Below are 20,832 nucleotides of genomic sequence, written 5' to 3'. Positions count from 1 at the left end.
TACAATAATACATTAGTTAATGTACTTTTGCGCACACCTTTAAAGATAATATAATGCCTTTTTTTAAAAACTTTGCAGACATAATATATTCGTTAAAAGCTTCAAGTTATAATATTGTTTGTATTCAAATCTAATTGGTTTAGATCATTTAGCATTTGTTTGAATGTCTAAAAATATTTTATATTTGTAGTATTACTGGATCTATAAAAATAAATATAATTAAACATCAAAAGAAAATGTTTTAATAGTTTTGGAATTTATATTATTTATTTACAAAGTGATATTACTAAACAGTCTTTCGTTCAACTTTGTGGAGCAATTTAATAACTTAATTATTCGGTTTAATCATTTTTGTTTTTCATAATAAAATGTTCTTATAATGAATTATATATTTTCCAAAAGATATTTTGAATTTTGAACGTCGTGACTTTGGACAGTTCTATTATTTTGAAGTTTATCTAAATGTAACATTTTTACAAACAATATTGATATATTGATATCTAATAAATCAGTTATATTGTTAAATGGATATTATTTTTTCCATTTTTAAACAGAAAAAATTTTCTCTATAAACACCACGTTTTGTGAATTGCATTGAATGCTATGTTTTGAAATTACTAATCCAAGTATAATTAATCATAATCATGTATTTGAGTTGAGAGGAAAGGAAAAAATATTGGTTTTGATTTCTGTTCACATGGTATATCACCATTGTTTATTCTGAATATTAATAATTGGTTCAGAAAAAGGTTTACATTAATGAAGTTTTATGTTTAGCATCTTTAATACTTTAAATATAGTTTAATTTTTGTTATTAGGTTTATGCTAATGAGATAGTGCCCAGTTGATTAAATAGTCTTATACTGTTAACTTCTCACCTTATCTCAAAAAATAATAATAATAATTCAACAGGTATATAATATCTTTAGCAATGACAGAGAAAATAGCAAGCATTACACATTAAACATGACAACGAGACAATCACAACCTACGTACATTTATTTGTATAATATAACAGTTAAGATACGATTCCTTTTTTCACAGCTAAAACTAATACGTACTAATGGCTGGGAGTCCATATGATGTGATCCTGTGGAAGGAAGTGGCAGAGGACGGTACCAGGTTTCACCTTAAGAACCTTGAAGAATATAGGATTCCAATTCTTTGTATCAGAATGGCACGCCGCCACCGCCGTCACGGTCGCTGCCGCCTTCCCCACCAGCGGAACGGCGTACGCCTTCGTCGCGCCCGTACGGTGGCAATAGTACACGGCATGCGGGTAGGGCTCCGGGTGGCACGCCACGAGATTTTCTCCGGGCATTTTTCGAGGCCCGGACGGCGCGATCCTATAATCATAATCATGCTGCGCCTGTTCCGTGCCGCCGCCGTGTTGCAGTGGCGTCGTCGTCGCCGCGACCTCGATGTCGCGAGTTTTGAGCTCGGAAGTCACGAAGTCGATCATGGACTCGAGCGACGTGGCGCAGTACGTGCGTTCACCGGCGGCGGCGGCTGCCGGGGCCTCGCAGTCGTGGAGGGTGACTTCGACTTCCTTGGCTCGTTGGGAGTCGAGGGGGATAGAGAGGCGATTTAGGATCTGCATGAGTTCGTTCGAGGAGAAGGGCAGGGCTTCGGCTTCTGCCCGGGGGAGGAAGGCGTCGCCGGAGATGGTCCTGAGGAAGCTTAGCCCTGGCTTCATCCCAGCTCCGGAGTGCAACTCCTCCTCTAGGAAGAAGAGGTTAGGATCGCTTGGGAATTCCGTGGTCGTACTCTCGTAGTACAACGGCCGGTAAATTGCGTTCACCGTTACAGTTCCTCTCTTTGCCGCTGTTATATAAGCAATAAAATTTCAAATTATTATATCAAATAATTGCGACAAAAAACCGAACTCTAGATCTTTTGCATGCATGCTACGAGTTTATAAAGGAGAGAGACTCATGAGTTCATGGATGATGCTTGGCATGGGAGTGTGTGGCAAAACATTCTGCCAATAGAGCTCGGCAGGTAGACGAGCTGCGTTATTGATTACTGAGAGTTGTGCAGCAACCTGCGAGGAATTTAAGGTTAATTAGCAAAGCCAGTTAATTACAATCATAATAAATCACGATCATTAACATCAAGGTGTCTAACCAAAAGAATCGCAACCGTTAACACGATACGATGCATCGAATGGAGTGATTAAAGCTTTCTATCTGTTCGAGATACAAGAGAGAGCCGGTGGTGTACAGGCTTCGGATTTAAAGAGAAGTCGACTTATACTACAAAGCCTCGTCCTCTAATCCTATTGGATGCCATACCAATTAAGCTAATTAACTCCTCGATAAGTCCGGCGAGATAGAGGTCTCTAGCAAAGCCGCCATGCTCGATGAACTCGATGACTGGGCACAACTAACTAAGTATTCCTACGTGGCAATTACTTGTACATAGTTGCATGCTGATAATAATGAGTTTGGCCGCATTTGCTATTTTAAAGATGACACTAAATTAATTCCAACTGCATATTATTTGTGATCATACGAATGAGGTATTGTTCATTTATTCTAATTTAGTGAGATGCATATAGAATTAATCTTAACTCAAGGTATTGTTCAGCATTTTTACTGAATATGAGGTTTTATATATAAATAATGAAAAGAGAGGGCATTATTTATAATAGAGTTAAAATATAAGGCGTTTATTTATAAATTTCTCTTGGATGAAAAAAAAAAACTAGTAATAGGATGGGCCAGAAGCCCAGAGTCCTTTTCACCTTTCGGGCTTTGGTTTTAGAGTGATATAGTTAGCTACATTGGGTTAGGCCAAGAACCCATTGCCTGCTTGAAGCTTTTGGCATCCAGTAAAAAGTTGACAAAAGCCCAGTGCATCTCAACTGATAGTAATGGCCCCTTTGAACCTTCCTTAGTCCCAACCGGCAACCTTACCGAAGATTCACCCAACCCAACCCAACGCACCGTCCGTGTCGTTGACCCAAAGACAATTACCAACCATCAGCATTCATCAGATCCACAGACCCAAACTGTAACAAAAAGTGCCATCAACCAAACCCAATTCATGCCACTATTTGCCCCAGTGATTCCCAACACTGGCCAAAGTGGGTCCCGTCCCACATAACATCCAAGTGCCAGTGATTCACCACTAGGGATTGATTGCCCCTCCTGCTACACACTGAGATTCCTGGGGGAGTCGCAAAGTTTTTAAGTTGGAATCCATAATCATTTACCCCCCCTCCCTTCTCCAATTCCAAAAGTTCATGAGATCCCAGACCAGGAGTGGAATATCTTGGCACTTAGATTCGATCAATCGATCGATCTATCGAGAGAGATATTAGGGTAGATTCCAGAGATGGACTGTACGGACGCACATGGCTTGAGATAGTGAGGAAGTGGTGGCAAATGGGAGCTCAAATAGGGAAAGATTCCAGTGCAGAGAGGTTTCGATGGGTTACAGGCTGGGGGGAGGGGGTGGGAAGTGGGAAGTGGGAAGTGGGGAGTGGGAGGGATTGAGAGCTAAATGCAATGAAGGGACGTTATCATTCTGGGGGTCAAGATTCAAGAATGTGGGTGAGGGAATCAAAGCGGGGGAAGTTAGTTGCGTGTGCTGCCATCCTAGGGTACAACTTACTGTAATTTTGGTACCCCAGTAGTCTTCTCTAATCTCTACCCTCTACTCTCCAGGGATGTTTTATGTGTTTTTTTATTTATTTTTTTTTAAAAATAATTCATCAGATCGCATGCTACCAAAGTACCAACTAGATAAATAAAATAGATTGGGCTAATTTCAGGACACTTATATTATTTATGCGTCAAAAGGTAATGATAACACTCATAATGTGTGAGTAAAATGTAATTTCCCTACAAATGTAAAATTAAATCTTCTTCTATATCAACTGAGTTTCGTTTATATTTATGACTTTCGCCTTTGCTACATGGACGGTTTAGAATAAAAATGAGTGAGGGACGTGGCGATGGAAAAGGTGGGTGCCCCTGGAGTGATCAATCTGGGTCCGTCGGACGACAATGTTATCTGACACCTACCCTGTGACTGTGATGGTTGGGATACACCTGTACTTGGGACCTTTGGACGAGGGGAAAAAAAAGTGGATCCTTTTGTCCTCCACTGGATGTTGACACGTGTCATGTATCAAGTATCCAGGGCTGGGCCCCTTGAGATCCAATCCCTTTTTGACGGCCCATTACATTGCATGGCGGAAATTAAGATTCCCTACAGGACCAGTGTGTGTCATTGCGAACGAGAGATTTTGCTACAATCTTCTCATATACTCGACTCGCTCTCCAGTCTCCATGTCCTATCAAATAATAGAGATATTTTTTCAAACCCCCCTGCTTTAACCCCACCTCATCGGCGTCTTCTCGAACAAAACCAGGGGAAAAAAAACCCACAACTTTTAGAAAAACTATTCCTGTTATCATCATAGCACAGTCTATAAAAGCCCATAAAAAGCCCATGGTGTTAAGGATTTTCTTTTTCACTTTTGGGAAAATTTCCTGAAGTCTCTTGACAAAGCCAGTGGGCAGTGGGATAGTGTCTAGTCGTTTAAAATGGCTCATTCAAAGTCAGTAGATACTATATAGATTTGGCTTTCACTGTTTCGCAGCAGTCAGTGATCTAGTGGTAGAAGGTGAACTGACTGTGCCTATATAATTTTAAGAAAAAGGTATATGCCAAAGAAAGATTCATTGCAAATAAGCTGGTAGATACTATTTAGATTTGGCTTTCACAGCAGTCGGTGATCTAGTGGTAGAAGGTGAACCGACTGTGTCCATAATTAGGAAGAAGAGGAAAAAGCCAAAGAGAGATTCATTGCAAAAAAGCTCGAGGCATCAAATCGTAGATTCTTTCAAGATTCTCCTATTCATGAGGAGAGAACAAATGGCAGCATCACTAGTTGCCTTAGTGCCCCCTGATACCCTTTAAAGGGCACACATACACAGACACACTCATCTCTCTCCATCTAACTTTGTACTATAAATACTATGAGCATGTCAACATGAGGGAGAGAGAGAGATGCTCTATTGTGATCTTTATCTCAATCAGGCCAAGGCAGAGGGGGTCTGCAAAATAATTGCATGCACCCATAAAATCTTGTGGCCACTTACAATGGGGCCCAAGGGCTTTGACATGAACAAACTTTTGCCCTTTTTCCCTTCGAATTTAGCTTGCATCAATATTCTCTTATCGTTGAACAGGGAAAGCTATCTAGGTGCAAGAATGCGATGATATGCATTGAAAAGTGACAAATATGGAGGCACAACTTAAAAGCATGTACATATACGACCATGTTAATTAGAAAAAAAAAAAAAGATTGCATGAGATTAGTTTTTGGCTTGATGCAATCTTATATTGTTTGCACTTGCAATAACTTGCACGTGTACATTGTCAATGTTGACCAATTATTTCAACGTAGAGGGCGTTCCTACGCGGAACAAACTATATATTATTGACACCATATATATATGTTTACAGAGATAAGATTATTCCAGATTAATGCAAATGGATTTAGTGGAGCTCGAGAGCTAATGATGGAAAGGGAACTAGATTGAGGAAGAATTAAAGGTAAATAATATCCTGACATCCAATATGTGTTCATTCATGTGGGCTGTGATATTAGGTTATTGGTTGTAACTAGATAGTATGAAATCTGAAAAAGTTTCCCTTCTAGGATAGTAAGACGACAACATGAGGGAATACATCAGACAGCCCCACTTGGACCACGCCACACCATTATGATATGTTTCTTTTTTCCAGTAATGGAAATTTCAAGCTTCATATCTAAATTCTGGATTCACCACAGGCCACAGCGTTGCCACATTGGTGTCGTCATTTTGTCGTCAAAATCGTGCCAATTGGGCCCTAACATGCAACAAGATTCCGATGCGTGACTGGTGCATGCTCGATGAAATGCCCAAACTACTCTTCTCTGAGGCATTAGTTTGTTGGGTATAAAGAGCTCAAAGTCTTAAAACTTCACGCAAATTATATATCTTCGTAGCTAGTTCGGAACCTGAGTATGTTTTCTGCTAAATTTTGAGGATGGTCCTAACTTGCCTAGGCAATATAGGCTTAGGTTGGTCCTCCATTTATAGTCAAAGTTTATTACAAGATTCCTTGCATGCGATCCCTAGTCAACCGACGTAGTTGACTACACGTGAATGTAATAACACTATTCCTTCTAGTATGATCTCGGTGCAGTCCATATATTTTTATATATAAATATATACGATCCTTTTCCATATATATATATAATCTTTGGGCATACAACTCTGCACGCATCACCCAATGAGCACTGTACTTGGGACCGCCAGTTAATTCCAACTTGCCCATGCCTTCTTCCCTCAATCATTCATCCTCTTGATTCTCCCATGAAAATGATTGCATAGTGGATTCTTAGCAGGTGATCAAGATATATACGTCTCTCTTCTCTTCCTTAGTAGTACTGGTAGTACTACCGAGTAAATCTAATGCAAGCTTTAGTTGTCGGGATCCAGTATCAGAGAATATTCCAGTCGACATAACAATTTTCGACCTCATCATTGGCTAGTAGGTGATAAGATTATATAGAACGTCGAAATGATCATTCCGAGTGGATTGCCTACAGGCAAGGCTGCAGGAACAAAAAGATCAAAGAGCCAAGAGGAAGTAGAAGAAGAAGAAGAAGAAGAAGAAGAAGAAGAAGAAGAAGAAGAAGAAGAAGGAGGAGGAGGAGGAGGAGGATGAGGAGGAGGAGGAGGAGGAGGAATCATGCATGGGATCTGAAAAGGATAGCTGCAGGTCTGTCAAATAGTTGCACTGGCTAATTAACTTATATACTTTGGAATATGCTAATGGCGTAAAGGTGGGGTATATATGTACAAGTGTGTGTGTAGAGGGCCAGCTCATTGGATAATCGATGTAGACTACTATATATATATATATACATATCATTGAGTGGAAGGCAATATTCTATACTTGTATATATCGTGGTGGTCCTCGGACCATGGAGTTGGGCATGAGGATGTAACCTGATAGGTCTTTAGAAAAAAAATTGTGCCTTAAGACTAGTTCATTGAGAGAGAGAGAGAGAGAGAGAGAGAGAGAGAGAGAGAGAGAGAGAGAGAGAGAGAGCAAATGCCACACTATATTTGTTGATCTAATATATTTGATAATAAAAGAAAAGTTGAAAGACAGACTTTACTGATCAAGATTGAAGAGATCAAGCTTGCGGTACCTCCCCAAAACCTAACACCTAATGAAGTACATCAACATTTCAAAAATAACAAACAAATTTGAAATCCTTCAACCTCTCTCTCTCTCTCTCTCTCTCTCTCTCTCTCTCTCTCTCTCTCTCTCTCTCTCTCTCTCTCTCTCTCTCCATGTCAGTCAATCCAAGTTAAGAAAAGCTAACGAAAAGAAGACCATATACAAGATATACAATTACTAGTAAAACCCACAACTACCCAAGCCACCCTCCATCTCCTAGGACCAAATCATCACTAGTTGCAGTAAAAAATCTTGTGCTATAGAAGTCTAAGAGAAAGGCATTTGCTGCTTGGCATTACATTTCCAGCATTGCTCGATGTCATGAGCAATCCTCGTGGCATCAAATGATGCACCCAACAAGCCACGTTTGGTGAATCCAACGGCGTATAATCCGGATTCGCCTTTCCACCCATTAGGGAATGGCCTTCTTGGCAACCCATCCTTCTCCGAGAAGAACTCACTCTCCTGCCAAGTCCAACTTGATATCAATATTTTAGCTAGTCAAATTATAATCTTACGTAAACTAAGTAATATATATGTATATACCTTTAGCCAAGAAGGTACATTGCTTTTGTATCCAGTAGCTAGAACAACGGCATCGAAAACCTCCGACCGGCCGTCTACAAACTCCGCGCCGTACTCCGTGAACCGTCTTACCGCGGGGAATACCTGTAATCGAAAATATACAATTCAAGCAACCGCGACCGATGTGATATCTTTAGATCGACTATGATAGTTCAATATGCAAACCATGATGTCTCCAGACTTGATCTTCGCGAGGGTGCCGACGTCGAGGACTGGGGTCTTCCCCGAGAGTGACTTGAGCTCGAGTGGGCCGAGCTGGGGCCGCTCGAGGCCGAGCTTGGCCGTGTCACCGAGCATCAGGCGGGCGACGAGGAGCAAGAAGCGATCCACCATTTGGATGGGCAGCCATTTGAGGAGCACCATGGACAAGCCAAAAGTAGAGCTCCCAAGCATCTCCCTTGGGAGGACATGCACCTAGAGGTAATAGAATCGAGGGAAAGATATCAAAAAAAGGAGTGCGAAGATGAAAATGGATGAGTTGTACAATGATGTGGAGTCATGTTTTGGGCCCCAAAATAAACAATTACTCATGCACATATGGTTAGTAGCTAGCACTAGGTATATATCGATTTGACTTATTTTCGCTTAATTATTGTTGGTACTTCAAATGACAAACATTGTTGTTTGGTCCCAGACTACACTACCTACTAGTTATCTTTGTTATGCCTCCAAGAAAACTTTGAGCTAGTTTACAACTTGGTGCAGTCTCCACAAAATCTTAGCTACAACCCACTTTAATTAACATGGGGGCACACACACAAAAAAGAAGAAGTGGATGAGAGTTGAGGCCAAACTCCTGATCATATATATTTTTCCTCAATAATGGTTGGCACTTGGAATGACAAAGATTGTTGGCAATGGGTCCCCAAGAAGTAGTGCATATGAATATGTATATATATAAACATGTTTCATGATAGTTGTCCACCTTCAAAGGCAAAGGAATAATAACCGAGTAAACTAAACGAATGGTGAGGTGATTCACTGGGGAAGGCGGAGCATACTCCCCGCGTGCGGATGACTCCCAAGAAAGGGGAGAAGATTCACAGCGGAAAAGGACTTCCAAGGCGAATCCATCTTTCTTCGCATGCCATTCCGCTCCTTCTTTTAATTTGCCAACAAATATATATAATTTAAAGAGAAAAGAAAAAATAAATAAAACTTTGAGGATATTAATGCAGGAGATCGAGAAGCGCAACGCCACGTGAGTCTGTCGTTAATATATGTCTATATATATATATATATATATATATATATATATATTGATCAAGTAGTCGTGCTAACAATAAATAGAAAGAAAATAAAATTAATAATAAATCGAACTCACCGTATCTCTAACGACCATGGAAGGGCGAGCATTGTGGTTGCAGAGATCCAAGCAGACCTCCATCCCGGAGTTGCCGCAGCCGACGACGAGCACACGCTTCCCGCGATACGCGTCGCCGCTCCGGTAAGCGCTGGTGTGCAGAACCGACCCTCTAAAACCCCCGATCCCCTCGATCTCCGGCACCACCGCCTCCGCGTTCTCCCCGGTGGCGACCACCAGCCACCGGCAAACATACTCCGTCCTCTTCCCCTCCTTCTCCCCTCCTCCCTCCGTCTTCACTCTCCAGTACCCCAACACGTCGCGCTCCGCGCCGATCACCGTCTCGTCGAACGCAGGCCGGATGTCGAACCGCTTGACGTACGCCTCGAGGTACGCCACGAACTGCTGCTTGGTCGGGTACGTCGGGAAGCCGGCGGGGAACGGCATGAGCGGCAGCTCGCAGAATTTCTTCGGCAGGTGGAGGCGGAGGCGGTCGTAGGTCTTGAGCTGCCACAGCGAGGCGATGCAGTTCGCCCGCTCCACGACCAGGCTCGGGATCCCCTTGTCCTTTAGACACGCAGCCACCGCCAACCCCGACGGCCCCGCCCCGACGATTACAGGCCCCTCCACGAGCACGCACCGGTCGGCCGGCTTCATCGTGCAGTGCTGCTGCTGGAAATGGTAGAAGAAGAAGGGGTCATGAACTCTCTTGCCCTCAGACTCTCTAAAGCAATCCATGGAGGAGGAAAACCACTAATACAACTTGTAGATGGGAATAAGAGACAGATGGGATGTGGAGATCATTGGGTATATCTTTCTTCCTTTCTTTATCTCTACTCGATCTCTCTCCTCCTTATTCTTTGGCCTCTACGTGCTGCTCCCTTGATGGGTAGTTAGGAGAGAGAGTGTTCCACACTTATCCAGTACTCCTCCTCATTTATCGGAGGGATAACTCGAGCTTATCTATTTGGTCCGATAGAGGAGGAAGCGGAGGATGGAGAGGAAGAACGAGTAAGAATCAAAGGGAGGCCAGAAGAGAAGGGAAAGGAGAGTGTGAGGGAGTTACAGGGTTGGGCTATTTATATATATTGTTCACTTGGGTTACCTTTTCTTTTCCTACAATAAGAGTAGGACAGCTTAATTAAACTGTTTCCCCAGTAAATCAAGCATTTAAATGAAACGGTTATATATATATATATATATAAAGATAAGAATGAGTCAAAATTAATTTCCTAAAAACATGTTATATATTATTATCGTTATCTAACTGCATAAGCTTTTATCGAAACAAAATCAATGTATTGTATCAACGACAAAGAACAAAGCGGTCGATGCTTTCCTTGGCCACTCTTGGACATCCCTTCTCTCTTCTCTCTCTCTCTCTAAGTATATGATCTCTGTGGCTCTGCACACGCATGCCTGCCTGCCTATGAGGCTAAGAGGGTTTAAGCTAAGCCCAGAGTGAGCTTCCCCCACTCTACAATGCCGTATTTGGGTGGAATTGTCATGCGGTACTACAAAACAAACCATAACCAGTCAATCCCATAGCAATGCCTTAGCTGTTTCTCTTCTTCTTTTTCTCACTTTTATGGTTTATCTACCTCAGGGTGGCAGGCTATACCCAAAAAGGGACTAGTTTTTATATTCATCTTTTAAGTATCTTATATCAATTCGAGCATACACAAGTGTAATACACGAGAAGGTATGTAATTATCGTAAAGATTAGAGTTTAATAGATGAGAAGATACAAAGTGTCAGTTAAACCTGATAAGCGAGAGATTAATAATTATACTATTTTGTGTGGAAGATATTAAACTAGTTTTCTTTCACCATTTGTGTGGAAAATATTAAAGTAACGCAGGAAAAGTTAAAAAGCTAACAGGCTTATGTGTAACTTTTCGCATTAGGTTTTTATATATCCACATTGTAATCAGTGGAAGGATCAAGGGAAAAGTTTCACTTTAGTACTGTTGAACTTTATTATGTAACTTTTCCATCTTAGCAAGTCGTCTTCTATAGAATACTTAATGGTTCTCTTAGAGTAAAAATTATTCTTACCCACAACCTACGCGAGCTCCAAAAGTGAGCCATATAATTGGCAAATGAAAACAAATAGTATACTACATGGTGTCTCATTAAAGCAACACTAGCAATCAATGATCATTAATTGTTAGATAGTATATATGTTAGGAAAGTGTAAGCATATAAATAAACCTAAAAGTGAAGTTATATGTTCTACTTAATTTTGAGCTAGCTAATTGATCAACATCAAGCAACTCATCCTCAAGAAGAATCCAAATGGGTAAGTTCACATTGAGTAAATTTTTTTTTGCTTGCAAATAGTTTACTCTTTTTGCCTTTTGCCATTTCAGCATGCACTCTCACACATTTGGCATATGACTTCAATATCCACCTAATTTAAATTAAAAATAAGGGTAAACAGTAAGGCCATTACTACCAATTATCTTTTTAATTTGATAGTTATCAAGAAGCAACAACACGCCACATATAGATTTCAATCAATATTGAAGTGGATCACAATCACAAGGGAAAAAATAATTGTATAAAATCAATTTTATACACTTCGACAAAGAAAGCACTAGGCCTCGACCCATATACCATCACTAGTGGGAGGCATAGGTTATTGTGGTGTATGCTGCGAAGCTTCCCAATTATTAATATGACTCATTGTAAACAACTTACAAAGAGGAGGCTTCCTGAGTTTATATATATAATAAGAACTCCCATGAGTGATTCAAGTTTTATATGCTCTACCTGGCCCTTTTTTTATCATAAAGTGGACTCTTCTTTTACTATTTAAACAACCCTTTGGAAGGGATTAAGAAAAAAATTTCCCTGCAAACTAAGTTATCAAGTTTGACTTACAAGCAACACAATCATTCTCTTGGGCATAAAAATTGAGAGTATCAAGCACTGGCCTTCTTTAAAGTGAAGAAAGTTACTTCTCTAACCTTAGTTGAATCCAAGTTTGGGAATTGTATACATTTATTCTCTCAGATCACTGGATATAGTGGGCTAATTAACAAGAGGTGGATTAACATCTATTAAAGGACAACTCTTCTACAAGTGGGTTTGGTCCCCTGCATGGGCCTCAGCCAACTCTATTATAGGGATCATGAGATGCTATGTATTCAAATATATGTAATTGTAACAAGTGGGTTAGACCTCTTGCTGCTACTCCTTCCTATTAGTTTTAATCAGGAACTATTCTTGGTATAATTAAGAAACTATTCCAGTTCTGGGGACTACAAAGATATCAAATGACTGGCAAATGCTGAGATAGGTATTCTAAAGTTGCATTGCGTTCTATCATTTTTGTTCTAAATTCATCATACATAAAATAAAAATAAATAAAGATTTTGTTATTGGAATCCTACTCCACTCTGGGACAATAAAATGAATGCATTGCATCATCACAACTTAGCTCAACTTCTATAAGTTACATCCTAGTATTTTTCACTCATACTGCCACTTGTTTTGTCTGTACAAAAGAACATAAAGAAAGGTGCCTTAACAAATGAATAAACTATTTGGTTGTTTCCTAACACATTTAGCTACTCCTTGGAAGGTCATTTGAGCACTATGTAATGGATATTATCCTGCAAAATTTTGATGCAACCTGCCCCACTGTCTGATAATTAGGTACAATTAATGAAAGAACTCAAGAGTTATGCCATCATGTCCAAGTCTGAATGCTTGCATCCAGTGATGAAGTAACAAGTTTCAACTGGAGCCCCGGCGGCAAAGAAGTAATAATCCTTTCCTTTCTCTAAAAGCAGGCATTAGGCATAGCACTTATCCTAGTAAAAGGGCAAACTTTATTTTACACACAAAAGAATGCACGTTCATTGCTTCAGTGATTGCTACTAGCTTTGTAACACACCTTTTAAAATGACAAATCACTTCAAAGTTCGATCATTGAGCATCGTCGGCTTCATACAGACGTGTCAAATTCAAGAAAGCTAATTAAGTAGTAAAATTATGTAAACAAAGATGAATCTCGAATCTTCATATATACTCTTGGAAATTGATATCTAGAAGAATAAAAGCAGTTGAGACCTAATAAGGAATTACGATCGAATGTTCTCATCCTGGCCTCTTCCCCTCTTACCTTTATCTTCGCAATATTCCTTAGCAGATAGGAGACACAGAATCCATATTACATCATTTCATCCACTTCATCTCATCTTTAGGTCAAGGGAATGAGGAGTAGTCCCCATTAACTAACTTTCAGTTCATATAATAAGAGGAAAAACAAAAGTGATTAGACACTTGTGGAGGCATATAAAACTTCTTTAGTTTTCTGATTATTTTCCCAAGTGCTAGCTTTTGCTTTGTGGTAATAGCCTTTTCATGATGCTTGGTTTGGCAAAAAGTGTGGCATTGCAATCAGAGAACATTCTATTTGTACTTGGCTTTGCACTTGCTAAAAAACCAAACTATTCCACTTGTAGTAACTGTGATTTAGGTGGTTGGCATGCCTAGCTTGTTTAATTTTAAGTGTGAACCTATAAGATCGAAGTTGGTCAGTTGGAGTGGAAAATTGAGCATTGTTAGGTAGATGGAAGTCTTTTTAGCTTTGGCCATTGAGAGGGAGGAGGTGTCAAAGAGAGGAAGATGGTGGGAGCTAACTAGCTAAGAGATGTCACCTTCCATTTCCGCCATTGCAAAATTGAAGAGGATCAATAGGAAGAAAAGGCAAAGCTTAGAAGTATATGATAATGGCAGGCATTAAGGCTTCTATGAGGAGGAGGCCGCATTTGGGAAAATGTTAGAAGGATGCTTTTCGGCGTCGACAAGGTGCTTCGGTGCCGACTTCTGACACTCCAGGATAAAGTAATCTAAACTTTATTTAAAGCAAAGGCAATTGAGACATTGAGAATAGAATCAATTGATGCTAGATAAAAACAAAGTTAGAAAGCGCCTAAAACTATCAAAGCTTTTATAACTATAATATGCTTGAGTAAGTGAAGGTCATGCTACATCAAATGGTTTCATATAATGGTTTCCAAGTAAACAAAGATCCAATTCGAACTCTTCGCAAGCAATCCTCTTCATGCAGGGATGGAAAGGATTAGTAAACCATTTTACGTTACTCTTTTATGTGCCCTTTACTTTTTCTCTGTTCTTTACTTCCATTAGTGTAGAAAAGGCAATGGAACTTATTGGTTTAATAACAAGGAGTCCACTAATTATTCTTTAATGAAGGTGGTTAATTTCTCAGAAGCATTTCACTTACAAAAATCCAACTAAAACTAATTACTGCTACTTTTGGGATCCCCACATTAGTTCAAGCTTGAGTTCAGGTTCATCATATTAATTATGAAGTTACACTAAAACAATATATAGCATGAGGTAAGAATGTAAGATTCAGCTAAAAATTGAGTAGAACTACTGATCAGAGTGATTCAGTTGATACCCAGATCAATTACAATATCTCTTTTCAAAATCCTAAGCTTTCTGCTATGATGCAGCAAGGTCACAACTCAGAAGAACTATGGATGATTCATGCCTGCTTTTGAATTGTAGAAAACTACATGAAACCAGGAATTCACTGATACGAATCATCACTGTACATAAACTATTCAGATTATGATCAGCTGTGCCAAGTTTATCCTAACAGAGAAACGAGATGATAACTAGAAATTTTACTTGAAGTGAACTTCTAAATTTTTGCCTGACAAGTTGCTAGCTTCATGAAAATGCCAAGAAATGGAAGATTTCACTTAAGAAATGCAGCAAAGTAATCATCAAGGAAGTAGTTATGCAGTACTGCGAGATAATAATACGTTATCAGCTACTCCAAGTTTCCATCTATTATATTACTTAGTCTGTAATGGCATCATATGACATGAGCATTAATCCTCTCCTTCAGTGGAGACTTCCATTCTGAAATGCTTTCAAGTATTAGACATAGATTACTCTTGAGTGACCAACTCGGAGAAGGCACACCTGCAAGCTCGAAACTTTTCTCATGGAAACTAAAATTTCAAGTGATTTATCACTAACCAAATGAAAAGAAATCAACTAATTTTGAGGAGAATATTTCACCGGTTTAACTGTTGAATGTTAATTTTTTTCTAAAAAAGAAAGAAAAACTAAAAAATAGAGAATATTTCATAACTTTAAAGAGAAAAAACTTTTAAAAAAAAAATCTAAAATACCTGTAATTTGAATTTAAATTCGGTTCTTTTTTTAAAAAATTTACCTTAATTCAAAAAACTTAATCAAGGATATTAATGTTAACTAACTACACATTGAAACTGTCCGTTAGGGGGAAAAAAAAACTAATGACGTGTTGTTTTTGAGGTACAGTGTTTTTTGGGGATAAATTTCTCAAATTGTTAAATGCTAAGGATTTGAAAGGCAAAATCGAAAATCGATTAAATGTAGGCGTTAATACGCAAATTTCTCCCAAGGACCACCCAAGAAAAAAAAAACGAACGCACCTGTTAAACACGTGCCTATCCATCCCGACCTCGTGTTGCATCTCTCGCCTTCCTCCTATCGTCTTCCTCTTTTTTCTCTTCTCGATGGGAGGAGACCACGGGGTCGTTGGGCTATGCGGATACCCAAAACGGAAATAGACACGGAAGCATGGCTTCTAAGAGACGTTAATGGCGGACTAGGGTTTGGTCTGCCGAGCTCCAGGGTTTCTGAGGCCTCGAGAACCCCTTCCTCTCCTCCCTCATGACTTCTCCCTGCCGTTGCCTCGCTCAAGCCCCCTTCTTGACCCCTCTCCCTCGAGCGCATCCTAGGGTTAAGGTTTCCAGGGGATTCTCCCTCCGCTCTCCCGCTCCCCTTAGATTCTGCACGCAGAGAGCTTCTCCCAAGGTTGGAATCCCTGGCTCGTTATAAAAGTCTCTTATTTGGTGTATCCATGCTGAAATTTTATCGGTTATTAGTTTGATCTGTTTGTATTTCGTTTCCTTTTGTTGTGTAGAGATGGAGGCAGGGACATGTCTCGTGCTTTATGAACGAAGAGGAGGAATCGTCAACTCCCGGTAGCAGATTTGAGCGTACCGAATTTGAGAAGGGAAAAGAATTGGGGAAGTCTGAGTTAGAGAATTCGACTGGGAATAAAAGACATCGGTTTTCAAGCATTCGCAAGGTCTGGTAACAACTTATAACATTTAGGGGATGATAATTTCTTTCTTCTCTAATTATCTATCTTCTTGGTGATGAATACCTTATTGATTATTTGCAGTTGTTGCTTTTAATATATTTCCATGCGGTTATGATATAAGCTTACTACTAGTTATAGTTTCTAGAAGGTATGAAGTTAGAGGACATACAACTAAAGAAACTTGGTGGTGAGGCAATTGAGGAATCTAGCACATGGTATAAGAATTAAGATAGTTGAGATAACAGATGGAGCAGGTCACTTTGAAAGGGAAAGTTCAAGTCTTTAATGCTCGACATTTATGAAAAAGATATGATGAGCTACATGCTAGATTTTGACACCTAGGTGATGAGAGAACAGATCGGAGGAGAAACATCAATCTTAAGAGGTAGATGGACTCAATAATAGTACTCAAGAGCTAGAGTGAATGTCTGAGTGGATATAAGAAAGATTATTGAAAGTTGAAAACTGTTATTTCCAGGAGTTGTTAGTATTGAGATAGCAAATTACTTTTTCTGTTGAAGCAAGGTCAACTGAGACATGATTTGAAATACATTCTAGTGGTGTTATATACGTGATATATTCATATGGCAAATAAAAATCTCCCCTCACCTTTTTCTATTTTATTCAAGTTTTTATAGCTACTAAAGCTGCACCTTTTGTTAGTTATTTTTATCTTTATGATGGCCAGGATAATTTTTGTGATATTACGCAGTTGATGCCCCCCCAAATAGTAGACCAACTACTATCTGGTACTGAGATATGAAGAGAATGGTTTTTTTACCCTGTGAAAATTTCATCAAGCTTCCTATCTTGGTGTCACTAGGACTTCTCTTCTTTAAGGATGTTACTCGTTACTCCTTAGAAGTCATTACAACCTGCAAAGTCTTTATTGCCATTGCAGAGTACTTTTCCAGCATGACAAGTTACCATTTATAATTCATGATGAATAGATTGTGTACTCTATATGTAAGTGGCTTCTCTTATTTCCTGTCTTAATTTAATTTTACAGTGTTTGGTTCAACAGTTCTGGTTTCGGTGGTGCAACATTGTTCCTTTTTTTCCTGTGTGGGGTGGTTTGATTGTCTAAAACTGCCGGTTTGGTTTTGGTTTCGTGATTGCTTATTTGGTTGGGATAGTCTACTAACTAACACTTATTATTTTAGGTGGTAGATAGAATCTTCGTCTTACCTAGCGATCCTTGGACTGTACCATGGACAGCGGAAACCATTATCCAGGTCAGTACTTTCATATATTACCTTACTGTAATTTGGTAATTTGGTTGCTAGCAAACATGAATTTCTAGGATGCAAAATAGCATTGTTGTTGCTAAGGTTTCATTTTTAAGAACAGAACTCATATTTTAATCCACAATTCCAGACCGTAATTTTTTTTACATTTTCATATATGTATGTTGATAAACATGGTTTTTGAGTTCCTTTTGACACATCAGATGTAGATTTATGAGTGATAGTACATCATGGTAAGATGTGTGGCATGTCTGTTCCTTGGACTTAGGTTTGGCTGGTCACCGCCAACAAGCTAGAAGCGAAGCATCGCAAGCTGTATAAATTGAAGTACCAATGTTATCCACTAAAGCTTAATAATCTAGTTCACTCTCTTGGAATCAATGCTGAATCCTTTTGTGGCATAGACGACTTTTTGTAAGACGAAATTCAACTTTTGGTAGGAATATCTAGTGTTGTAGAACCACAAAGGAAGAATTAACGTAGAAGTAGCGCAGACTACTATGCAATGTATATTTAATAAATTTTTTGGGGCTATACCACCTTGAATTGACCTGGATCAGTTGGTGCTATCTGTGATCTTATTTTCAGTTGATATAAGTAAATTTACCTCCACTTAGATAGGCATTCCTGTGACAAACTTGTAACTACATGGTGCATGGTGATAAGCCTAACTGGCATACTGAGTGACTCCTTATATGAGAAAATCAGTCATCTTTAGCTTTACTGAGTTATTCAGAAATTTAGCATTATCTTGCTGTCCTTTCTTATCTGAATTATCCTTTTTCCCTTTCATAGTGTACCATAATTTGTGCATACTATAAGCTGAGGAAGCAAGGCCGTTCATTGGTTTTGAAAGGGACTTCAGAAATTAGTGAAAATAATCTGGTCAGGAAAATGAGAGTGCATTAATGCCTAACGCTCACGTTTTTAGCCAAAAAAGACATCTTAGTGGACAACGGTTCCACCTATGTGGGTCTAGGGAAGTCAGTATATGCACCCTTATCCTCATTATAGAAGAGGATTCTTCCTTCACTTGAATGCATGAGCAAGATATAAAGGCATAACTCAGCAGTTGGTCATATGTTAGTATGTGTATATATTCTAACTGGAGATCAGTGTTGGAGTTCTATTCGCTAGGCCAACCTGACACCCAGTAATCCACCTGTGTGTGGCGGGAATATAAAGCCATTCTCCGGGTTGTGTCTCTTTGTTTTTCTAGGAACTCGGAAGGTGTAGGCAACCTTATACTTGAAGATATTAGTGTAGTATTTGAGCATATAGTACTTTATCCTTCATTTATGATATGTTCTCATTGCCTTCCCTTTTTCTCTTTAAAGTTCAAATTCTTTACGCCTTGCAAAATTTGATCCTGCTGTCAATTCACACCAAGGTGTTAAACTCCTCTTTATTTACACTTAAGTTAACATGTGATGGCTTTGCAGGTTATGCTTCTGTGGATTGCTTCTTTTTGGTTTGTTGGATCCTGGATAATCCCTTTCTTGGCCCATGCTGCTGGTTTCAGCAAGGAATCTTTGACATACAGAGGTCAAGCATTATATAGCCTCCTGACAGATGTAGCCGAGGGATTGGCTGGGATCGCAATCCTCCATCGTTGCCTTTCCAAATTCCACCCCCTTCCCTCAGGATGGTTTAAGTTCAGCTTGAGAGGTAGCTGGCATTTAGATGTAGGTTTGGGATGCCTATTGTTTCCTCTTGTCAATTTCCTCTCTCATGTCAATGTCAATATGGTTCCGGTCCTTCCAACCCCACCTGTTGGAGTCTCCAGTGTGGAACAATCCATAGTCGCTCGCGATCCAGTGGCCATGGCTCTCTATGCTGTTGTGGTGTCCGTTTGTGCCCCGGTATGGGAGGAGATTGTGTTCCGAGGTTTTCTTCTTCCCTCACTGACCAGGTACATGCCTCTGTGGTCAGCAATCATGGTAAGTGCTGTTGCTTTTGCTCTGGCACATTTCAACGCGCAGAGGCTATTGCCGCTGGTGTTCCTTGGGGTGGTAATGGGGGCCGTCTTTGCAAGATCCCGGAACTTGTTGGCATCAATGCTCTTGCATAGCTTATGGAATGGTTTTGTCTTCTTGGATCTGATGAAATGACAAACTATTCATGTAATATGATCTACTTATCCATTTTAGCTATCTTTATTCCTGATTTGCTTACCATTCTTTGAGCACTTGTTTACATTGTTTCAGTGTGCCAAGAAGATACACACCTCAACATGTTACCGGGATGAGCAAGCCCTTGATCTTACGATACCAAGTAATATAATATAAAACGACATGCATTAGAGGTGTATTATAGGAATGAGACATAGATAGCTGTGTATTTTTTATTTTTTGTTCATCCAAATTATACTTTTGTTTTTGTCCAAGGTGAGCACAAATCTAGCCCGGACTGGGCTTTGTTTGGACAACCCCAACAGGCCCAAAAAGATAGGCTATAATCAAGTGTAAGTTCCAAGAGCTACAGTGGTGGCTTACAATTCCAAATATTTTACCTTTACCCTTCATGAAATAATCTCGTCGTGCAGTGCAGTAGCCAGTACTTCATACCTGAGCACATAGACTCATGTTAGTGGTTTCTGATCAGATCCAACTATGAAAGTTTTAACAAGTTGCCTGATGATATTATAACTTAAAAGAGATCAAGTTGCATATCCACTTGGGTACCTTCGGAAGTGTGGATGCCATGATATTAATATACTGGAACGACATTATTAGTTCTGCAAGCTTTGCAAAAAGACTGGAATAAACTAAAAAGTACGTCAGAGAGCAACCTATCTCTCCAGTTCATCAGTCAGAGAGAATTTTATCTTAAAGACTTTAGATTCCTCCAAGCAGTGCTCCTCTGATACACGAGTAGTGTGTGTCTACTGTCTCCGACGTGAAGGTCGAACGACAAAGTAACTTCTTCTTTCAAAAATGTCTTAACTGCATCAAATATGTCAAAACAAATTTTGATTTATTTTATCTAACTTCCAAACTTCGAGATATTTTTTTGATAATTTGCGAGAAATAATGGTGTTTTAATTGAGAAAAGAGAGTTTCCGTTACTAAGTTTATGGCGTCCCACTCCCACACCAACTGCCTCTGTCGCTTAGCAGTTGAATAATAGTTGGCTCTCGCACATGGAGTGATGGGGGGAGAGAGAGAGAGAGAGAGAGAGAGAGAGAGAGAGAGAGAGGCATGGGATTCTCTGGGAGGACAAAACCCAACACGAAAGAAACGCGACGAGATTTACTTTACTGTTTTATGTTCGTACAATGACTGAAATGCCCTTAC

The 20,832-nt window shown here is 39.6% G+C and overlaps 3 protein-coding genes across 3 annotated transcripts; 1 reads left to right on the top strand and 2 right to left on the bottom strand.

Moving 5' to 3' along the window:
- Positions 1 to 915: 915 nt before the first annotated feature.
- On the bottom strand, positions 916 to 2,196 carry LOC140792754 (BURP domain-containing protein 3-like). Its single transcript, XM_073143919.1, has 3 exons — positions 2,128 to 2,196; positions 1,933 to 2,044; positions 916 to 1,824 (listed from the first exon to the last, which is right to left on the bottom strand). Exons 1-3 carry the CDS (start codon positions 2,161 to 2,163, stop codon positions 1,061 to 1,063), a joined length of 912 nt encoding a protein of 303 aa, XP_073000020.1. The 5' UTR covers positions 2,164 to 2,196; the 3' UTR covers positions 916 to 1,060.
- Positions 2,197 to 7,166: 4,970 nt separating this feature from the next.
- On the bottom strand, positions 7,167 to 10,195 carry LOC140792486 (indole-3-pyruvate monooxygenase YUCCA2-like). Its single transcript, XM_073143525.1, has 4 exons — positions 9,164 to 10,195; positions 8,005 to 8,253; positions 7,801 to 7,923; positions 7,167 to 7,719 (listed from the first exon to the last, which is right to left on the bottom strand). The coding sequence occupies exons 1-4, from the start codon at positions 9,878 to 9,880 to the stop codon at positions 7,522 to 7,524; spliced, it is 1,287 nt and encodes a 428-aa protein (XP_072999626.1). The 5' UTR covers positions 9,881 to 10,195; the 3' UTR covers positions 7,167 to 7,521.
- A 5,449-nt stretch (positions 10,196 to 15,644) lies between these two features.
- Positions 15,645 to 20,068, top strand: LOC140792070 (uncharacterized). The gene is made up of 5 exons (XM_073142891.1): positions 15,645 to 15,997; positions 16,107 to 16,274; positions 17,453 to 17,524; positions 18,979 to 19,659; positions 19,744 to 20,068. Exons 1-4 carry the CDS (start codon positions 15,854 to 15,856, stop codon positions 19,645 to 19,647), a joined length of 1,053 nt encoding a protein of 350 aa, XP_072998992.1. The 5' UTR covers positions 15,645 to 15,853; the 3' UTR covers positions 19,648 to 19,659; positions 19,744 to 20,068.
- Positions 20,069 to 20,832: the final 764 nt, after the last annotated feature.

The sequence above is a fragment of the Typha latifolia genome, chromosome 7, assembly GCF_019914945.1.
Source record: "Typha latifolia isolate L0001 chromosome 7, TyphaL0001v2, whole genome shotgun sequence".
Classification (NCBI taxonomy): domain Eukaryota; kingdom Viridiplantae; phylum Streptophyta; class Magnoliopsida; order Poales; family Typhaceae; genus Typha; species Typha latifolia.
This window is presented reverse-complemented; position numbering and strand designations above follow the sequence as displayed.

Bases quoted from the DNA above. Each gene is read 5' to 3' on its own strand.
- LOC140792754 (XM_073143919.1), bottom strand. From the start codon at position 2,163: ATGCATCGTATCGTGTTAACGGTTGCGATTCTTTTG. The intron at 2,045-2,127 runs GTTAGACACCTT...AATTCCTCGCAG, and splicing joins TAACGGTTGCGATTCTTTTG to GTTGCTGCACAACTCTCAGT. The intron at 1,825-1,932 runs GTCTCTCTCCTT...CTTATATAACAG, and splicing joins CATCATCCATGAACTCATGA to CGGCAAAGAGAGGAACTGTA.
- LOC140792486 (XM_073143525.1), bottom strand. From the start codon at position 9,880: ATGGATTGCTTTAGAGAGTCTGAGGGCAAGAGAGTTCATGACCCCTTC. The intron at 8,254-9,163 runs GTGAGTTCGATT...TATTACCTCTAG, and splicing joins CCATGGTCGTTAGAGATACG to GTGCATGTCCTCCCAAGGGA. The intron at 7,924-8,004 runs GTTTGCATATTG...TTTCGATTACAG, and splicing joins TCAAGTCTGGAGACATCATG to GTATTCCCCGCGGTAAGACG.
- LOC140792070 (XM_073142891.1), top strand. From the start codon at position 15,854: ATGACTTCTCCCTGCCGTTGCCTCGCTCAAGCCCCCTTCTTGACCCCT. The intron at 15,998-16,106 runs GTTGGAATCCCT...TTTGTTGTGTAG, and splicing joins CGCAGAGAGCTTCTCCCAAG to AGATGGAGGCAGGGACATGT. The intron at 17,525-18,978 runs GTCAGTACTTTC...ATGGCTTTGCAG, and splicing joins CAGCGGAAACCATTATCCAG to GTTATGCTTCTGTGGATTGC.